At 44.2% G+C, this 21,811-nt stretch overlaps 1 protein-coding gene across 1 annotated transcript; it reads left to right on the top strand.

Annotated features, from left to right (window-relative positions):
* The first annotated feature begins 10,602 nt into the window (after positions 1–10,602).
* On the top strand, positions 10,603–13,675 carry LOC146639817 (uncharacterized). Its single transcript, XM_085345434.1, has one exon. It carries the CDS (start codon positions 11,416–11,418, stop codon positions 13,621–13,623), a length of 2,208 nt encoding a protein of 735 aa, XP_085201560.1. The 5' UTR covers positions 10,603–11,415; the 3' UTR covers positions 13,624–13,675.
* The last annotated feature ends 8,136 nt before the right edge of the window (positions 13,676–21,811 follow it).

The following is a 21,811-nucleotide window of genomic DNA, read 5'->3' as shown; positions in this document are numbered from 1 at the left end:
TCCACAAACCCTTTGGTCTTCTCTTCTACCAGCAATATATTGTCCAATATATCCACTATCCCTTATTTACACATGTCCAAACCATCTCAGCCTTACCTCTCAAACTTTGTCCCTCTGATGTATTCATTTCTAGTCTTGCCAATCTTGTCCACTTGTTATGAAAGTCTTAACATCTTCAACTCTGCCACCTCCAGTCTTTTTGTTATTTAAGTCACGATCTCTAGACATTTCCTTTCCTTGGTTTCAACGTAACTTTATTCTTTCATGAGTTATTCATGAGTTATTTACACTTATAAAATGTGTTCAATGTGCTGCCCATTGTGTTGGATTGTCAATGCAACCCTCTTCTCCCACTCTTCACACACTGATAGCAACACCGCAGGAGAAATGCCAGCACAGGCATCCAGTATCCGTAGTTTCAGGTGCTGCACATCTCGTATCTTCACACCATAGACAATTGCCTTCAGATGACCCCAAAGATAAAAGTCTAAGGGGGTCAGATCGGGAGACCTTGGGGGCCATTCAACTGGCCCACGACGACCAATCCACTTTCCAGGAAACTGTTCATCTAGGAATGCTCGGACCTGGCACCCATAATGTGGTGGTGCACCATCTTGAGGGAACGTGCCAACTTCAGTGCATAAAGAGGGAAACACATCATCATGTAGCAATTTCAAATATCCAGTGGCCTTGATGTTTCCATTGATGAAGAATGGACCCACTATCGTTGTACCCCATATACCACACCAAACCATCACTTTTGTTGTTCCAACAGTCTTGGAGGGATCCATCCAATGTGGGTTAGTGTCAGACCATTAGCGGTGGTTTTGTTTGTGTCACATGGCCCTCTTCCTATTGAAAAAACAAAAGTTGTATCCAAGATGCGCTCTGTGTACTTTGAGGATTGTGCACATGGTATCCTACTTTGACACATATCCTCTCTCACTCCGACTCCATAGAAGTCTCAGCCGCCATGCTGCTCTGAACATGAAAGCCATTCATCATGAATAAATCTGGAGGAGAAAGAAGTTCCTCCTTCTTCTCTCTCAACTCTGACTGCATAATAAACAGGTCAGACTGAAGCAGTGAGTCACACAAACACAATAGCCTCTGAATTCAAGGTAAAGTGTTTTTTTTTTTTTTGTTTAATTCGCTGCTCTTCTGTTCTGTACGCTGCAGACACAGACTGAAAATCGGGTTATAATTATACAGTCAAACATTCACGTGCACACTTTTGACAGTCACAAAAGGCTCTGGGCCTGCGGCTACTTGATCAACATGACAGGCTTATGGATGTAAGTGGGTAGAGAGACGAGTGATGGGAGGATGACAGGCAAGGCTTTCAGCCCCAGGGACACCCAAGTGTTCGCTACACACACATGAAAACACACATCAGTGAATCCAGAACCCCACCAGGCCTGTGTGGGTGCGTAGCCGACGCTTGTAGTGGCAGGTTGTTGTTTACATGGAGCTCATGTTTATTCTGAAGCTACTTACACCTCACTGGCTCGGCCTCGGGCTTTGCTCCTGTGAAACTCCTGCCAACTTGCTGTTTTCTCTTTGCCCTTTTCTCTGCTGCCCTTTCCCCCCCTCTTTCTTATTCCGTTACAGTCACTTCCTTTCTATTCTTCTCTGCCCCTCGTTACTATCTGTTAATTATCTTAAGTCTCACTGTGATGTTCCACAACATGTTTTCAGCCATACTGGCAGCGTGACTCAAGGGATTGTCTGCCCATCACGTCATTGACTGAATTATCCCAACAACTATTTAGTAGACTGTAATTTGTGAAGAACCAGGGGAGCTGATTTTCTGATTCTCCCACCATCAAGACAAATCCCCTCCTCTGAAACAGGCCTTACTCCTCAAAAGAAGGATTTCCATCAAGTTATGTCCACAAACTCATTCTTTCCAGATGAAGAGAAATATGTTAATGTTCCAGCTGGCCACCTCCAACCACCAGCAATAGTCAGGTGTAGCGATAGCCCATGTGCACAGCTCCCTCAAGCTCACACTCTTCTGGTTAAATGAACACAAAACCACCTGTTTTGAATTATTTATACCACATAAATATGAAAAGCCAAGTGAACTCTTCTCTACATAAACAAACAGGTAGGGATAACTGTAATAAATGGTCAGGGTAACAAACCAGTAATGTTGAGGTGCATGTGAAGGTCAGCTAGCTTACCTAGCATGGGCTCCACAACACAGTTGTCTAATTAACACCGCCTATACAGTGCCAGATCTCCACTGCACTATATTTACTAATGTAGAAGTAGAAAAACTAAGTACATCTTTACAACTTCCATATGAATTAAGAGGGTAAGCAGCAGTCAGGTGCTGCTAATCAAATACACTTGATTAAATTATCATTACCAAGTGTGAGCACCTCTATAAAACTAGAAGTTTGGGGATTTTTGCTGGTCAGGTGTGATGAGCAATGATCTTAGCGAAACAGTTGTTGCTGCTCATCCGTCTGGTAAAGGTTTTTAGGCCAGCAAGAAGGTCCTGAGTTCCATTCCACCATTAGGCCGGGGTCTTTCTGTGTGGAGTTTGCATGTTCTCCCTGTGCTTGCGTGGGTTCCCTCCGGGTACCCCGGCTTCCTCCCACCGTCCAAAAACATGCAGTTTGTGGGGATAGGTTAATTGATTAATCTAAATTGCCCATAGGTGTGAATGCGGGAGTGAATGTGAGTGCAAATGGTTGTCTGTCTCTGTGTTAGTCCTGCAACAGACTGGCGACCTGTCCAGGGTGTACCCTGCCTCTCGCCCTATGACAGCTGGGATAGGCTCCAGCGCCCCCCGCATCCCTGAAAAGGATAAGCAGAAGGGAATGGATGGATGGAAGGTGTGTGATGAGCAATGATCTTAGCGAAACAGTTGTTGCTGCTCATCCTTCTGGTAAAAGTTTTTAGGCAATTTCCAAACAATTTGAATTCTGTCATTCTATAAGTAGAAAACAGTCAAGATAGATGCCAATCTTCCAAGGAGTGAACATCCCACCAAACATACCCTAAAGTCAGACTACGCAATGCTCAGAGAAACTGCAAAAAAGAGCTATAACTCAGTCTCTGCAGACTTTAGTTAGCATGCTAAATATAAAAGTTAATGATGGTGCAATTAGAAAATAACTAAACAAGTATGATGTGTTTTGCAGCCTCCAGAACTGGGCACCTTGCAGTCATTGAATCAACAATCAACAATAGCAGTATAGCTTAGGTTTATAATGTTACATTTGACCAGACCACAAGACTTCTGGTAGTGGAGATAGTCGGTCGTGATGCACAATGCCACGTTTTGGAGAAAACCTAAGCTTGGCCTAACCTGGGTCATACAACAGGACAAATATCCCAAGCACAGCAGCAAATCTCTAACAGCATGGTCAAGGTCAATGCAATGACCTCAGTGTGATTCAAATGATGTGGATAAACAAACCTCAATGATAAAAAAAAGAAACATTGTAAAGACTCATACACATACAGTTACATATACTTCTTGTTATTGCTGCTAAAGGTGGTTCTACAAGTTCATGAGATGAACTCAGTTTTTCACAGTCTTGCATAGAGTCCTGTAAAACTTTTTGCTCATACATGATCAGAATCTCTGTCATTGTCTTTGTATGTTTCTAAAGTCAAGACAACAAAAGGAAGAAAGAACAACACAATTCAGAAATTGTTTTTTTTTATTTATTGAAACAAATTCCAAACGCAGTACCCCAAAAAATGATTTATCCAATCAACTAACTTCAGCCTTACAGTGGGGCAAAAAAGTATTTAGTCAGCCACCGATTGTGCAAGTTCCCCCACTTAAAATGATGACAGAGGTCAGTAATTTGCACCAGAGGTACACTTCAACTGTGAGAGACAGAATGTGAAAAAAAAATCCATGAATCCACATGGTAGGATTTGTAAAGAATTTATTCGTAAATCAGGGTGGAAAATAAGTATTTGGTCAATAACAAAAATACAACTCAATACTTTGTAACATAACCTTTGTTGGCAATAACAGAGGTCAAACGTTTACTATAGGTCTTTACCAGGTTTGCACACACAGTAGCTGGTATTTTGGCCCATTCCTCCATGCAGATCTTCTCGAGAGCAGTGATGTTTTGGGGCTGTCGCCGAGCAACACGGACTTTCAACTCCCGCCACAGATTTTCTATGGGGTTGAGGTCTGGAGACTGGCTAGGCCACTCCAGGACTTTCAAATGCTTCTTACGGAGCCACTCCTTTGTTGCCCGGGCGGTGTGTTTTGGATCATTGTCATGTTGGAAGACCCAGCCTCGTTTCATCTTCAAAGTTCTCACTGATGGAAGGAGGTTTTGGCTCAAAATCTCACCATACATGGCCCCATTCATTCTGTCCTTAACACGGATCAGTCGTCCTGTCCCCTTGGCAGAAAAACAGCCCCATAGCATGATGTTTCCACCCCCATGCTTCACAGTAGGTATGGTGTTCTTGGGATGCAACTCAGTATTCTTCTTCCTCCAAACACGACGAGTTGAGTTTATACCAAGAAGTTCTACTTTGGTATCATCTGACCACATGACATTCTCCCAATCCTCTGCTGTATCATCCATGTGCTCTCTGGCAAACTTCAGACGGGCCTGGACATGCACTGGCTTCAGCAGCGGAACACGTCTGGCACTGCGGGATTTGATTCCCTGCCGTTGTAGTGTGTTACTGATGGTGACCTTTGTTACTTTGGTCCCAGCTCTCTGCAGGTCATTCACCAGGTCCCCCCGTGTGGTTCTGGGATCTTTGCTCACCGTTCTCATGATCATTTTGACCCCACGGGATGAGATCTTGCGTGGAGCCCCAGATCGAGGGAGATTATCAGTGGTCTTGTATGTCTTCCATTTTCTGATGATTGCTCCCACAGTTGATTTTTTCACACCAAGCTGCTTGCCTATTGTAGATTCACTCTTCCCAGTCTGGTGCAGGTCTACAATACTTTTCCTGGTGTCCTTCAAAAGCTCTTTGGTCTTGGCCATGGCGGAGTTTGGAGTCTGACTGTTTGAGGCTGTGGACAGGTGTATTTTATACAGATGATGAGTTCAAACAGGTGCCATTCATACAGGTAACGAGTGGGGGACAGAAAAGCTTCTTACAGAAGACGTTACAGGTCTGTGAGAGCCAGAGATTTTCCTTGTTTGAGGTGACCAAATACTTATTTTCCACCCTAATTTACGAATAAATTCTTTACAAATCCTACCATGTGAATTCATGGATTTTTTTTTCACATTCTGTCTCTCACAGTTGAAGTGTACCTCTGGTGCAAATTACTGACCTCTGTCATCATTTTAAGTGGGGGAACTTGCACAATCGGTGGCTGACTAAATACTTTTTTGCCCCACTGTATTTGTACTCTATGTGCCCAGCTAGCTTAGTTAACTAAACACATTTTGACACATCTTAACTTTACCAGTAATGTGTTAGCATGTAGATATTAGCAGCTTGTTTTGGAGTGAATATTTGTGTGTAGATTGCTTCACCACTTTTTTGCTTTAAACAAAAAAACTTTTTTTGGTTAAAAAAAAAAAAGAAAAAAGAAAAAAATACAGAATCAATAGTGAATTATGTTCTGGCGCTCATAACTCGGCCCACTCAACAATGGAGAGAGACAAGGTCATGAGAGAATAAATAGCAGGCAGACTAGCTAATGATCTATCATTCTGGACAAGCGGCTGCACCCGAGAGCGGGCTGGCTGACAAGATCATTAATAAAAGCTGCTGGGAGAGTGATCGATCGCCTTGATGGATGATCAGAGCCACAAATACTATAAAACACCTGGATGTCAAGCCTCGTCTCTTTGAAGAGAGGGAGGGGAAGGAGATTTGGAAAAATATATATATATAAAAATCACCACCCCAACAGGGCATCGCAGGAGGGGGATCAGACCCTGATGCTGAACCTCTGAATGAAATCAGCATTGCAGCCGCATGTGGGATTTTATGCATGTGTCCGTGGATATGAATGTTGGGTATCTATCTGTGTGTTTGATACAGCCAGTGGATGTTGTAGTTCACAGAAGCTCAGTGTGAGGGCATCATTGTAATTTGAGGTAGATCAGGGAGTCAGCAGGTGTCGTGCCGTACAGGCTGCGGCAGCAGTCCACCGCGCTGCAACGGGAGGTATTTTTTTATTGACGTGCTGCCCTTACACACCATTACTGAGCTCTGTGGTGGTAATCTGTGTCTCTTCTATGTATCTCGACTCCCTTTCTCTCCTATCCTCTCCCTCCCTGCTCTATCTGTAGTATCTGCCAGCACGCTACAGTGTCTCTTTTGTCATCTACACACACAAATACACCCGCAAACCTTACTCAGCAGTTCATTTCGATTCCTAATCTTTTCACAGGGAGAGAGCGAGAGAGAGAGTGAATGAGTTCAGAAGGAGTATAGTCTCCTTGCATGGCTGCGTTTATCAATATCTGTACATTGATCTGGCCTTGCCTCTCCTCCTCCATTCATCCAGATATAGATTGGTTTTCCCAGCAGGTATCTGTGCCTAGAATCTGACTGATGGGCGGAGTGCATAAGGGAGGGTGTATTGAACCAGGGTGTCCCGCGTGCCACTAGAGTGTGTTAGGCCACTGAGCAAAAAGAGCAGACGCCCGTTCCCAGAAGACACTGAGCAGAGAAGTGACGCTCTTATCAGTTTGTGAATCGATGTAGTGGTAAAGATTAAAGTGTGCAGGCCTGCAACGATCATTTTTATTATCAGTTACACTCTTGATTGCTTCTAGATTTATTAACTTTTCATTCTGTAAAATTCCTCATATTAAGGCTTTTTATCACAAGCTTTCCTTTGCACATTGCTCTTTTTCCCCTTTAGCCACAGTGGAAATTCCATAGGATTAAATCCAAAATAGCAAACAGCAAATCAATAAATTTAGTGCTTCGTGGAGGATTTTAAACACTAATCATTGACGTAAGATGTGAGCTCATTTTCTCTTGATTAGTGGATCAATTGATTGATTTATTGTCTCAGCACTAATGGTGTGTAAACACAATGCGGGCAGGCATTTTTTTAACGAGCATTTGCTCTGGTGTTTCCTCACACATTTCCATGACACACAGCTCAGGTGAAATGTACCTTAAATAGAAATAACACTGGGCTGTTTTCCTGTGTGTCAATAACAACATAACTCGACAAAATAAATGATTAGCAGTGACAGTTTGTGCACTTGTAAAGGCATCATTATCACCTGTAATATCTTGTCTGTACAGTACATAGCTTTAACTTTGGTATATTTAACTTTAATTTAACATTTCACTTTGATTGCCTTGGTTTTACTTTTTTTTTAAATAGAGAGTTTACATTTTCTACCTTTCATGTCTATATTGTAAGTGAAATTCCCTATATGTTAACAATTATATAATTCTAACTATTATTAATAACAAAGTATTCTGATTCTGAATACTGCCATAGAGTATATACAGACTTTGGAGCAACAACCAGACATTACTTATTACTTTCTTTTCTTGTTTTTTGCAGTTCAAACTCAAATGTTCTGTTAAAGATTGTTTTAGTTTCAAGGTTGTTGTTTATAAATGAGATGAAGTAACACAGTTCCATACAGCGCTGAGCACTGAGGCGCTCAGACACTACACCTACAGGCTGAGCCACTTGGCACCAGGCAAGGCAGGCAACTGTTTGGGGCCCCGGGCCAGTCTGAAGCCCCCTGAGGCCTGACAAACTATTGTAAACTATTGTAGAAGAGACTTAACTTCCTTGAGGGGCCCCCTCCTGTCTCCACTTACTCCCCTTGCAAATGTTCTTCATTATTTTGTCAAGTCAAACTTAATGGCAACAGTTTCAGGAGGAGTTATCCTTCTGGGAGTGTGAAAAGTTTGGTGACTTTTATGGACTCCTGGTGATTATGTCGCTTCCACACTGCAATAGTACCACTTACAGGTGACCGTGGAATAACTAGGAGGGGAGAAATTTCACTAAGTGACTTGTAGGAATAGTGGCATCCTTTTATAGTACTGCACTTAAATTCAGTGAGCCCATTTTTTCACCTTTTTCTGGACTGAATAAAGACCTGAATTCAAAGATATGGCTTTTTGTCCATGAAGTGTAGGCTATATTTTTATTACCGTATACTGATTACAAGGCACATTAAGCGAAACAAAACAGTCAGGTAAGTCCAATTTTACTCAACTCATTCTTCTTGCTTCCTCCACTTCTGTACCATTGATTCATTAATGCTGGATTCTCTGGCAGCTGCTCTATTCCCATGTTGTTGCAGTATATGAATGACTAACCTCGTATTGTAGATGGATTATCTCAGTTGTTCTCCTGACTGAAGTTTGGTCCATTCACAGCATCCTGCCATGCAATTGCATTTGTCCCCAACCATCGGGAACCCTCACGTTAACTTTCACTGCTGTTTAGTTTTCTGTCTTCATTTATGTTGGAAGTGATAGCAGAGCTGTACGTTTGAATTTTTCAGAAATCTCTCAGTCAGAACATGCTATATATATTTAGGTGGAAACTAGCAAGCTAACTTCCTGCTAACTTCTAACTTTGTTAAATGTAATAAATTCTGTTTTCATGGATGCCTGGATGTTAAACTTAATTGTTACACCTGATAAAGCAGCAATGCTGATCATTTTATTAAAGATGAAAGAATTTAGACAGTTTTTAACTCTCAGTGATGCCTCAGTGTTCGTTTGACAGAGTTTTGGACCCAGATTACTCCGCGAGGCTCCTGACTACAGTAGCTGCAATGCTCCGACAATCCATCAAGCGGTGCAGCTTCGTAGCTTACCAAAGTCGAACTAAAACATTTTTTGACGGATCTTTGAGCACCGTGTACAACATAAAATCGGTTTGAGGTCAGTACAACCAGAATTCATACATAAGGTGCACTGGATTATAAGGCACACTGTCAATTTTTGAGAAAATTTAAGGATTTTAAGTGCGGCTTATAGTGCGGAAAATATGGCATTTGTAATAACTGTAGGTTTTACATAATTGGTAGATTGATGCAGTCAGTGTTTGTTCACATTGTTGGAGCAAAATTTCTAGATTAACAGTTTAGGTTTGTTAATTTTTCCCCTAAAAACAGAGCAGTGCACGGTCTGCACTCACTACATTTTTACTATAACAGATTAACTCTGTACGGTAAATAAAAAAGGCGTGTGAGACGAGTTACGTTTGATGTGTGTAAGGATGTGAATGCATTTTGTCTGTGTTGTTGCCATCAGCGCCTGACTATAAATCAGCGGCCCTCAGGCGGTGGGATTGCCCAGCTCGTGGCTCCATGTGTAATTACAAAGCTGACATTTAAACAGCAGCAGCAATATTTCAGTCTCGCCAGTGCTGGACGCAGAGTGGTCTACGGATGGAGTAAAAGTTTTCCAAAAAAAAAGACAGGAGAAAATCAATAAGAGATAGAATGCATTCTAATGTCGTGTTAATGGACCCACATATTAATTATTCAGCAGAGGCCATTTTGTCTGCTCATTAAAGTGGCAGCTGAGATGGGAGAAGAGGAGAAATGTGCAGCATTACTCTGCCCTGCTCTGCTCCAGTAGCATTATTACTACTTCCTGATATCTGCACGTCGCTAGAAACACAACATCTCTGTGTGTTTGTGCCGCTTGTCTTCTCCTAACACTGATTTGTATCATATCACTAATGGGTCTGTTCTACTTATGTCATATACTGTTTCTTTGGGATGTCTTTTTTCTCCATGTGTATGCGGAAAAAAGTTGATGAATAGCTGAATGGCATAATACACCAATCAGGCACGACATTATGACCACTGACAGGTGAAGTGAATAACGCTAATGATCTCTTAGTCATGGCACCTGCTTGTGGGTGAAGAAAATATAATCCGATCAAACATTATTCAGCTTTAAATATTGTTCAGCTTTAAAGTTACTGTGCAACTGTGTAATAAAAATGTGTGCTCACGACTTTGGCCTTGAGAGCGATAAGAAGCGATCGCCTCATCCTGCAGGTGCAAGATATCTGCAAGCGAAGAGACTAGAACACCCAAGGCCGCTTTCCTTTTATGGAGTTGTTTTTCTGCTAATGCAGCACTTTCCTCACAACCCCCTCCTGTAAGTTTTAGAGAATATATACCCATCCTCACAGCAAATAGGAGGAATCTCCTGATGTGAGCTGTGTTGAGAGATTGTCTCTGTCTCAATAAAAGTTCACTGATTCCCCATCTGCTGCAGGTGTCCGGTTGTCTTCATTCTCCGCCAGCCTGGTTAAGTCAATTCCTCCTTAACATCTAAAAGAACCTATTTAATGAAGGAAGACGGGTTCACTTTGTGTTTAATATTATTCTATTGCTGTTGTTGTTTTTTTTATATCCTTCAATTGGCGTCACGGAACAGGATCCGCTCCAGGTCAACTGGAACGGATGGGAGGACATCGGCCGTGGTCTGAGTGAACGGAGTTTGGACAAAAGCTGTGTGCACACAAAAACAAGGTAAGCAGACCTTTTATTTCTGCTATATTGAACATTATAAAAATACTTAGTGTCCAAACTCCTAGTAATTCATAACCAAAATTGTCTGGCTTACTTAAGGCTTGTTGAGAATCAGACAAGTGAATAAGAAATAAGTGAATAAGAAATAAGTGAATAAGTGAATAAAGATAAGAGTGAACTGAGGTCTGACCACGGTTGCAGCCGACGGGTTGCTCTCCGGTGTCGGATAAATACCTCAGTGCAGGTCTGGGACCTTGAAAGGGTTTATTAGTAACGCCTTTCTAAACAAATTAAAAGGTTAAAGGCCTTGAGAATATTTTTTAGTAATATTCTCTAAACTACAGAAGGGTTAGGAAGGCCCAGAGGACTTTATTAGAAAAGATCCTCTAAAACTTAAAAAGGAGAAGTACTGGTTGGAGTCCAAAGGAGGGGTCCCTTTGATCAATAGGAGAAAACGGATCTCTTCTTAAAACCCCGATGATTTTAGTGTTTTAAATGTTTTGATGTTCTGTTTGATATTGGACACACATAAATACACGCTGAATGCTTGCTGTGGAACACTGGGCAGGACAGTTTGGTTCTCCGTTGTTCACAGATTACACAATTAAAGGAACTAGGTTCCTCTTTTGGTTAAAATAATACACCACACATAGAATTTTTTTTTTACACATTTATTACATACATAAGGAGGGTAATGAGTGACTGCAGGTAATGTATGAAGTGTGAATGAGACGTGTGAACAAGGTGACAACCAACTAGCACCCCTATCAGGAAGCTCTAGGCAAGGTTACCCGCCAGACTCCGGTTTGGTAGAAGCTTGGTAACACCTGAAGGGATATTTCAGTGCTGACTCACCTTTAAAGCAGCGCCCCAGCTGTTAGTGCCTAACAGAGGCAGAAACCCAGCTGGCCCAAATTCTCCTTTAAAATCAATAAAAGAACACTCCTCCATTGACAGTAAAATGGATGGAGAATTAGATCGAGAAACTAATGATGATGGTTGGGGTCCCGGTGTTATTCTTAGCACATTGGGAGAACAATTAACATGTGTTGAGACAGTCATCAACTCCACACACCAGCCTAAAGAAGCAAAAAAGCAGAAAGAGTCATTGAGGAAAACAGCTGAAAGGTTAATGAAAGAAAAGGGAAAGGACGAGGGGAGTAGTGGTAATTGGGGAATAATTTGGCAGAATAAGGCTATGCAGGCAAAAGAGAAAGAGGAAGAAGCCAACTCAGCAGCAGCAGGTGCAGGTGTGATGAGCGGGGTGAGACACAGAAAGGAAGCAGATAAGCACGCAGGCCGCAAAGTTAAATTTAATCACTGGGTGTGTTTATGGGAAACTGCAAAACCACACATGAAGAAAAATAGGTCTCAGCCACCTCCCTATTCTGCCTCAACTCCTCCCTCAGCAGGCATATATCCGGTACTTAATATCTCTGGTGGAATAATGACTATTGGAGAAGAACCGCCCGTAGCTCCAACTCCCATAGATACCAAGCATTTTTGCCCAGGAAGCTCCTCTCTGTCGGCGACATCCTCAGCTAGTAGTAGAGCCCCCTCCTCTATGTCCCATTGTTCTGGAACCGGATCTGAGGGCCTAACTGACCCATTTGCGAGCGCACCATTTGCGGTTCGAATGAACAGACAGGAACCCACTGAACAACAATTAACTGATCTAGAAGCAGCATTACGCAGCTGCTTAAATGAACATAGGTCAGTGGTCCAGGTGAATAATCGTGTTGCGTCAGCCCCCCTTTCCCGGTCCAACCCCTTTGCCAGCACTCCTGTCGCTGTTAAGGGAGATCTGACCGCTACTGCAAAAACTGAGCCTGGCACTTCACCAAATGTCACAGTTACCATGTCTTTGGTGGGCCGTCAGGATCCGGAAACACAGATGAGTTTAGCCCACGTTTTTGCTGACACTGCTACCCCACCAGGCGGGGGAAAAACTGAGGATACTGATGATGAACTCAGTGACCTTAACAATACACCCCTCTCTACCTCTCCCAGTTTAGGATATCAGACTAGATCTAAGGGCCCTGTGCCTCAGCCTCCAGGCATGTTTCCCCTGGTCCAGACTAAAGCGCAACGTACACCAGTGTATCAACCTTATTCATTCGGAGATGTCCAGGCCCTAGTGGACAAACTCCCTGACATAATGGAGGGAGGGAATGCCTGGTTGGCTGGTTTGGATAAATACACAGCTGGACAGGACCTCGCACTGGGAGATTTTAGAGCTATTATAACTAGGTGCACATCCCGATCTCAGGCAGCGGACCTGGAACAAAATGCGGGTACTACCATGCATGAGAACGAGGTGCCACTGATGCAGGCCTTGAGGTTTATTGGACCGGCCCTGCGCAAACAATTCCCACCCAAAAATCAAGGCACCTTACAGAAATTTAAATGGGAGGGAAAGCAAAATCCCACCCATTATCTAAATCAGGCTGTTGAAGACTGGGTGAACCATACAGGTCATCACCCCAGTAGGACTTGTTCACAGAGCATGTGGTTTAGAAGGGCGGTGCTGAGGGGCATTCCGGAGTCAGTAAGCCAGAAAATGGAGGATAATCCTGATTTGCAGGACTGTGACTTTGCAATCTGGAAGAAACATTTGATTTTTAATCTTAACAAAGTGCAGATTAAGTCTGATGATAAAGCGGAGAGCGTCGAAGATTTACAGTTGCAACTGTTGAAGGTTCAGCTGCAGAAAGCTAAAAACGACCTGGGTGGAAAAGGTGACAAGCCTAAAAAGCAGCTTGTGGCCGCTGCGGCTCCCCCTCCTGGTCCAGTTGCCCCTGATTTGTATCCGAACCCATGGCCAACTGATCCACAGCCCCCCCAGTATGGTGCTTATCACTCCCCGGCCCCTTATGGGCAGAGAGGTTCCCCATTTGGAGGAAACAGAGGTGGTTTCAGGGGAAGGGGTCAGATGGGAGGTGGTAGGGGAGGCCAGATGTATGTTTGTTTCCGGTGTGGACAACCTGGACACTGGGCTAAAGCGTGCCCTTTGAACCCGGCTGCTGGAAGAGGCAGGGGAGCCCGTGGTGGGCCCTATCAGCATCCTGGCCACAGAGGTGGACCTCGTGGTGCTTTAGTTGAAGTGCCCCCGGCCCCACAGATGCCTGTGATGGGGTGGGAGTACTACGAGGGTGGTCCCCAGCTATAGGACACCCCACAGACTGCCCAGGACGGTGAAGGGACAACGGCGGACCCTATGCTGTCCATAACTGTAGATAGAAGAAGAAGCAGCTTTTTAGTGGACACTGGAGCTACGTACTCCACCATTAAGGATGTTGCTCGTGAAAGACTTACTGACACAGTGATTACAGTGGTGGGCATATCTGGGGAACCTAAAACTCTGCCTTACACCGTGCCCCTCCCCACAACGGTTGGAGATCAGACTTTGTTACACAGCTATGTGTGTTCAAAACAGGCTCCTGTGAATTTACTGGGAAGAGACTTGTTGATTAAATTAGGAGCCACAATACTCTGCTCTTCACAAGGCCTAACTGTGACTCTCCCTACTGGGGTTGTACTTCCCTGCTCTGATGGGCCAGAGGGAGGTGGTCAGTTTCTGCTGCAACCCTCCTCCTGTTTGGCGGACTCTGCTGACATCTACTGGGCATTATTGGAAGTTGAAACACCTGCTGAACCAGGAGTTTGTACTGCTTTTCAGCAATGGCGGCCGTGGCTCTCACTCCTACATCCTTATGTCCCTCCCCCTGACCCACCTCATGTTACACTGTTTTATGACAGGCATGACACCACCTGGTACCAGCACATGTTCCAAGAGCAGTGTGAGGGGCGGGCTTGGTCTCTGAACATGTCGTGCATTTTTGCGGCACCGGAGGGAGTGGCAGCAGCGGTTACTTTTACAACAGATCAATTACAGTGGTACATGATGTCTGATGAGGCAGCTCCCCATGTGTCACTGGCCTTACATCCTGGACACCAGGCTAAGGAGCTGGGTGGAATGGTTAAACGTTCCCTTGCGGCCACTGACTGGACACCTACAAAACTCCCACAGGTTTTGTTTTCTCCATCTACCAAGACATACCAAATTTTAAATGATTGCTTTAATTCCTCAACACTGCAACATAGAGTGGTCAGCGGGTCACATGGCAGAGAACACACAGACCACTGTGATGCTGCGCCTTTACTCGACTCTCTTCCAGATTGTTTGTGGTCCCATGGACCCACAGATGTAGGTTTAGTTGATGTGGAGCCAGTCTCTTTTCAACTGTCATCTGCTACCCCTTTGTGGCAGCCTCAGTACCCACACAGACCGGAGGCTGAGGCTGGGATTGCAGAAACAATTTCTGGTTTGGTCACTGCCGGTGTCTTGGAGCCCTCCTGCTCTAAGTGGAACACGCCCATCCTACCCGTTGAGAAAAAAGGCACGGGGAAGTTCAGAATGGCACATGATTTGAGAAGGATTAATGCCTTACTTGGCACTCCTACTTTGCCTGTGCCTAATCCTTATGTTGCCTTGACCAACCTCCCACCATCTCATGCCTGGTTCACCTGCATTGACTTGGCTAATGCCTTTTTCTGCCTCCCACTTCGTGAGTCACTGCGTGACATTTTCTCATTTACATTTAGAGGCCGACAATGGCGTTACACTCGCTTACCACAGGGATTTGCCCTCTCCCCAGGACTGTTTAATCAGTGTTTGAAAGAACTTTTACAAACCAGCCCACTACCATCTGACTGTATGTTAATACAATATGTGGATGACCTTTTGCTGTCTGCCCCCACGGCTGACATCTGTTTGGAGGCCACCAGAGTGGTACTTCACCACCTGGCCAACACAGGTTTTAAAGTGAGCAAAAACAAACTACAGATTGCAAGAAAACAGGTTTCTTTTCTAGGCCGCATGGTCTCACAGTCCGGTATTTCCTTGTCCCCAGAACACAGGAACTCCATTTTGCACCATCCAAAACCTCTAACTGTAAAAGACATGTTGTCATTTTTGGGCCTGACTGGTTACAGCAGGACCTATGTCCCAGACTATGTTGGCCTTACTTCCCCTTTGCGCGCTTTGGTAAATGAACAAGGCATGAGAAACCTCTCTGCTCCCCTCTCATGGACTACAGAAACAGAACAGGCGTTTATAAATTTAAAACAACAGCTTTCTGTCGCCTCTGACCTTGCTGTGCCAGATTATGCTTTGCCTTTTCATCTTGATGTTTCTGGAACTGGAACCCATATCAATGGTATCCTGTTCCAGAAAAAAGGGGGAGAGAGAAAAGTGTTGACATATGTAAGCGTAATGCTTGACAACACTGAAAAACGCCACCCACCGTGCACACAACACGTTTCTGGACTTGCAAAAATCATTCAGAAAACAGCACACATAGTGATGAACCACCCACTAAAAATTTTGACATCACACAGTGTGGTGGCCTACGTCTCCTCACAGGCCTTCACACTCACTTCACTCAGGCAGAGACGCCTCAGTACCATTTTGGAAGCACCACACATCACCTACTCACATGAAGGCATAAACATGGCTGATCACATGGGATCGGGGGAACCACATATGTGTGAAGAGGTTGTGCAGGTACAGGAGAAAATCAGGCCAGATTTGCAGGCAGAACCTCTAATGGATGCAGAAAAAGATTGGTTCACAGATGGATGTTGTTTCAGAACTGAAAGTGGAATGTTGAAGGCTGCATGGGCAATAGTGGAACAGACAGACATGAGATGGAAAACAGTGAAGGCAGAGCAGTTGACAGGACAACAGTCTGCACAGAGAGCTGAACTGAGAGCGGTGATTGAAGCCTTAAGGATGGGAAAGGGACAGAAAGTGAATATATACAGTGATTCAGCTTATGCTGTGGGAGCAGTGCATGTGGAGCTCAAGCAGTGGCTAAGAGCTGGTTTTTTGACAGCCAGCGGAAAGCCTATTAAACATGAGATAGAAATGAGGGAATTAGCGGAAGCACTGTTGTTACCTGTTAAGGTGGCAGTGGTAAAATGCAAAGGACACAGTGCCGGACTAGACTTAGTGGCATTAGGTAACAAACAGGCCGACTTAGTAGCTAAGCAGACAGCTGGTTACTTACCCTCCCTGATTATGGTAATGGACCCAGAAGCCACACCCCCTCCAGAAAGACCACCCATACAACTAGGCCTAGCCACAATCAGAGAGTTACAGGACAAAGCCAGCCCCCAGGAAAAATCATTATGGGTAACAAGAGGGGCCACAAACACAGATGTTTGGCGTGGCCCAGATGGAAGGCCCATTCTACCGCCAGGGGTCAGACAGACAGCAATGGAAGAGGCACATGGAGTGGGGCATGTGGGACCTGCACAAATGATGAGGAACTTAGCCGCCTGGTGGCACCCTTATCTAAAAGACATGACAAAATACATGGTTAAAACCTGTAAGGAGTGCAACCAATTTGGAATCAAGCCCGCCTTCAAGCCAATAGCAGGGTACTTCCCCATCCCACTTTGCCCAGGGAAAGAAATAATCATTGATTACACAGACATGGTGGACAGAGTAGGTAGTTACAGGTACCTGCTGGTGGCTGTGGATGCATTTTCAGGTTGGCCAGAAGCCTGGCCGACAGCAAGTGAAAACAGTAGAACTGTGGTGAAGTGTCTGATTAATCATTATATACCACAGCATGGGTTTCCCGAGGTCATAAGGTCGGACAATGGTTCACATTTCAGGAACCACGATCTGCAGAGGGTTGAAGCCGCATTAGGTTTGAAACATAAGTTTGGCTCAGTTTACCACCCCCAGTCCCAGGGGAAAGTGGAAAGGATGAATCAAACTCTAAAAACTAAATTGGCTAAAATCTGTGCACAGACCAAATTAGATTGGGTTAAGGCATTGCCTCTTGCATTAATGTCCATAAGATGCTCAGTAAATCAAACCTCTGGTTACACTCCATTTGAGTTGGAGCATGGCAGGCCTTTTCCTGGCCCCTCCTCTCGCCTGTTAATGTCGGATGAAGCTGATTCAGACCTCGATCCGAGGACATATTATAACATGCTCCGCAGTTTTGTTGCCCAGTATTCCTCACAGGTCGCTGAAAGAAACCAGCAAGAGCTGAAAGAGGCGGCTACACCTGGAATGGACTACGTCCTCCTGAAAGTCACAAAGAGAAAGTGGGCTGAGCCTCGCTGGACAGGCCCTTACCGCATAACAGAGCGGACCTCCCACGCTGTCAGGCTCGAAGGGAAAGGTGACACCTGGTTTCATTACACACAGTGCGCTGCTGCCACCGAACCAGGAAGAACCTTGAGAGAGGTGCAGAAGGACCTGTCAGAAGGAGCTGCAACAGCATCACCAACCACTTGAGGGAGCCAAAACTCAACCTACAAGCCGGCTGGTTACAAAAGGGGGTGTTCTTCATACTGAACTAAACATTTTTATTTTTCTATTTTTAACATCTTTTATGACTTTGCTTTTATATTGGCTTGAGTTTTTAAGATTTACATTTTACATTGCAATAGTTTTAACCGCTGAAAGCTCATTTAAAGTTGGGTCACTGATACTTTTTGTTGCTCTTTAACTCCTAGAACACGCCCTTGGCGAGGTGGGGGGAACTGGACCACCTTTCTCTGCCCCATCATCCTCTATTAGAAGACACCCAAGCTAAGTAAACATGTCTTGGCCCTTTCCCCCTGAAATGACAGGCAGGCAAAGATGTTGCGTCTTTGTTTGCTTCCTGGCCCTGGGTCTCATTCCCATTGGCATACTCCTGATCTGTGAAGGGCCCCCGACACTTCTGACACCTTCAAGTTCAAAAGCTTCGCCCCTTTCTGACAGTCCCAATCTGACAAATGTAGCCCCTAGGGTCTTGCCCACCACTTCCTCTCCAGTTTTGCCCACGCCCGATCGATTTAGAAAGAAACGAGACACGGTTACCTCCTGTACCCCAAGTACGACTAGAATGATTACTCTCTGTGTCCCCAACAATAAAAGTTGGGTAGTTGAAATAGATTTCGCTAGCTTCCCAGTCACTCCCGTCACCAAAGACCAAGGGGGGGATCTTTTTAACCTTGCAGTACATCTCTCCTCCTCAGTGTGGTATATAACCCTGGGAGGTTGGCATCAGTGGAAGTGGTCCAGTTTAGTGTCAGAAACGGACCTCGATTGGTCCAAGCACTCTAGGGGTCAGGCTTTGCACTGGAGAAACCAAAATATGCTCAGAATAGCAAAAAAACCGGATCTTTCAGGCTTAATTTTTACCCTAAAGGATCTGGCCTTGACCTCCTCGCCAACGGATGATGAAAACTCTGATCGTGAGGGTGACGAACATTATCGTCTTTCTCTTGTTTAAATGCTTCTAGAATGGTTGTTTCTCTGTGGTGTTTTGTCTTAGGCTTGTTATTAATTGTTTCCCTCACCCACTTCCTCTTGAAGGATATATCTGGTTGAACTGTGTCTGGTCGGGTTGTGAGGGTTAAGCGATGTTCTCAGGGTCTCCGGACTTAAGCCTGAGCGAATGTGTACTCCCACCACTGGATATAAATTGTTTTTTTTCCACACCCCTTCCTCACGTTTTACCATATTCACTTTTGAATGTCCTTAGCAGTTACCGTTCTGGGTTTATTTTACGGTTGATTTATTCTTTCACATTTTCACGTTTATATCTCTCATTATTATAGTATACTCTGTACTCTCCACATTTTTATCATTACTTATGCTTTTTGGTTGCTGAGTTACAGGAACTGTTAATTTTGTGTCACTACCCTGGTTGCACTGACTCGTTGTATCCTTTTGTGCAGGACAGCTGTTACTGCTTTCATCGGGAACCGAGACTGCTTGCAGCCGACCCCTGGGCAGGGTGGTGCCTGGACTCTTTTCTCCTCATCTGCAATGACAGATAAAGACAAATGATAAGACCCGAGGAGTTTTTCGAGCCAGGCTTCGACACGTCTCTGTGTTCCTTTGAATGTTACTTATTTTTGTGTGTTGACCCATTTAAGATGGGTCAAAAGGGGGATTTGAAGAAAATATAATCCGATCAAACATTATTCAGCTTTAAATATTGTTCAGCTTTAAAGTTACTGTGCAACTGTGTAATAAAAATGTGTGCTCACGACTTTGGCCTTGAGAGCGATAAGAAGCGATCGCCTCATCCTGCAGGTGCAAGATATCTGCAAGCGAAGAGACTAGAACACCCAAGGCCGCTTTCCTTTTATGGAGTTGTTTTTCTGCTAATGCAGCACTTTCCTCACAACCCCCTCCTGTAAGTTTTAGAGAATATATACCCATCCTCACAGCAAATAGGAGGAATCTCCTGATGTGAGCTGTGTTGAGAGATTGTCTCTGTCTCAATAAAAGTTCACTGATTCCCCATCTGCTGCAGGTGTCCGGTTGTCTTCATTCTCCGCCAGCCTGGTTAAGTCAATTCCTCCTTAACATCTAAAAGAACCTATTTAATGAAGGAAGACGGGTTCACTTTGTGTTTAATATTATTCTATTGCTGTTGTTGTTTTTTTTCTCACTAGTGATGGGATTTCCGGCTCTTTTTAGAGAACCGGCTCTTTCGGCTCGGCTCACTAAAAAGAGCCGGCTCTTTCGGGTTTGAACCGGCTCTTCAGGTTGTTTTGTTGCTTTAATTAATTTATTATTAACAATGATTTAAAATTATGCACAAAAGGAATTACTAATGTAAAACAAAAAGTGGTTTTATTTATATATGTTTATATATAAATATATGCGGTGGCCCCAAGAGACAAAGCACGTACAAACTTGGTACTTGCTGGCTTGTGGGCCCCTAGGTAACAAAAGCTCAACACTGCGCCTAGCCTAAAACAAAATAGTGTTTTGGAGTTTTTACGTGTTTTGGAGTTTTTACGTGTTTTGGAGTTTTTACGTGCTTTGTCTCTAGGGTACCGTAAATATACTTTTATTTATTCACTCCACAGAAACTGTAATAAATAAATCATATAATACAAAAACCAACTATTCACATTTCAACTTTTAAATATTTACATTTTCAGCTTTTTCCTTTTAAACAAATTTAAAGTGAAACAACACAAAACACTGCAAACCAAAATTAAATATAAATTAAAATATGAAAACAAAAAGAAGATGCACATTCTCTGTCATATGGACCTGCATGAATAAACTTTCTGAATCCTTTATCATCTGCAACTGAAAATAGTTGTGGATGATTACTATACCTTTCTAATGTGACGTTGTTGTCCCTGGCTCTCTTTCTCTGTCTCTCCCTCCCGCTCTGTTCCTGTGCTACTGTGACTGTAACTACCGCCTCTCCCCCCTCTTCCCAGTGCAAAGCACAAGGCTCGCATGCGGAGTGAAGTGGGAAAAAAGTGCGAGAGAGAGAGGGTGAGAGAAAGAAAAAAAAACCCCCACGGCTCGCGATAAGGAGCCGGCTCGCGTCGTTCACTTCAAAGATCCAGCTCTAAGAGCCGTTTCGTTCGCGACCCACGAATTTCTCACTGATGCACGTGGGGAGTGAAGGCTGACTTGTGTGGTCTGATCCAAAAGACTAGCTGCTGTAGCTCAAACTGCAGAAAACCTTAAGGTGAATTTTGCCGGTTGTGATTGAACGGTGTCAGAATACTGAGTGCATAGCAAATGTCAGGTCTGGTGCTACATGGCTGCAGACTAGTCAGGCTTCAGCCCATTGTTGCGAAATTGCCAGTAATGGGCAGGTGAGCGTCAGAACTGCACCACGGAGCAATGGAAGAAGGTGGCCTGATCTGATAGATCATGTTTTCTTTTACATCACGGGGATGGCCTGCTTGGTGCAGGTGTAGCGCTTACCTGTGGAACACCTGGCACCAGGATGCACTATAGCAGGGATGTCAAACACAAGTCCCGGGGGTCAGAATTGGCCCGGCAAGGATTCTAATCAGATGGTAAATATGAAAGAGGGCATGAATTTTGGACTTTTAACTTCCTTAGACTGACAGAAAGGGGAGTTTCTTTGATACAGTTCACTTAACATCAAAGTGGGCGTAACACGGCTCGTGATGTAACGTGAGTTTGACATCCATCAAATATTCTGTTTGAGTCTTGCTATCCACGTGGATGTTGCTTTGCCACATACCACCTACCTAAGTGTTGTTGCAGAACATGCAGACCCTTTCATGGAAACAGTATTCCCTAATGGCTGGGGTCTCTTTCAGTATGATAATGTGTCCTGCCACAAAACCAAAATGGTTCATAAGTGGTTTGAGGAGCACAACAGCAAGTTTGAGATCTTGACCTGGCCTCCAAATTCCCCCGATCTCAATCAAATCGAGCATCTGTGGGATGCGCTAGACGTCATAGAGGACTTAAAGGATCTGTTGCAAAGGTCTTTTGTGCCAGATACCACAGCACACCTTGGGGGTCTAGTGAAGTCCAAGCAAAAGGG

Source organism: Diplotaxodon limnothrissa, linkage group LG1, assembly GCF_057381915.1.
Source record: "Diplotaxodon limnothrissa isolate DT_005_m linkage group LG1, D_limnothrissa_male_GT1.1, whole genome shotgun sequence".
NCBI lineage: Eukaryota > Metazoa > Chordata > Actinopteri > Cichliformes > Cichlidae > Diplotaxodon > Diplotaxodon limnothrissa.
The sequence above is the reverse complement of the archived record's forward strand: the minus strand, read 5'-3'. Positions and strand labels throughout refer to the sequence as shown.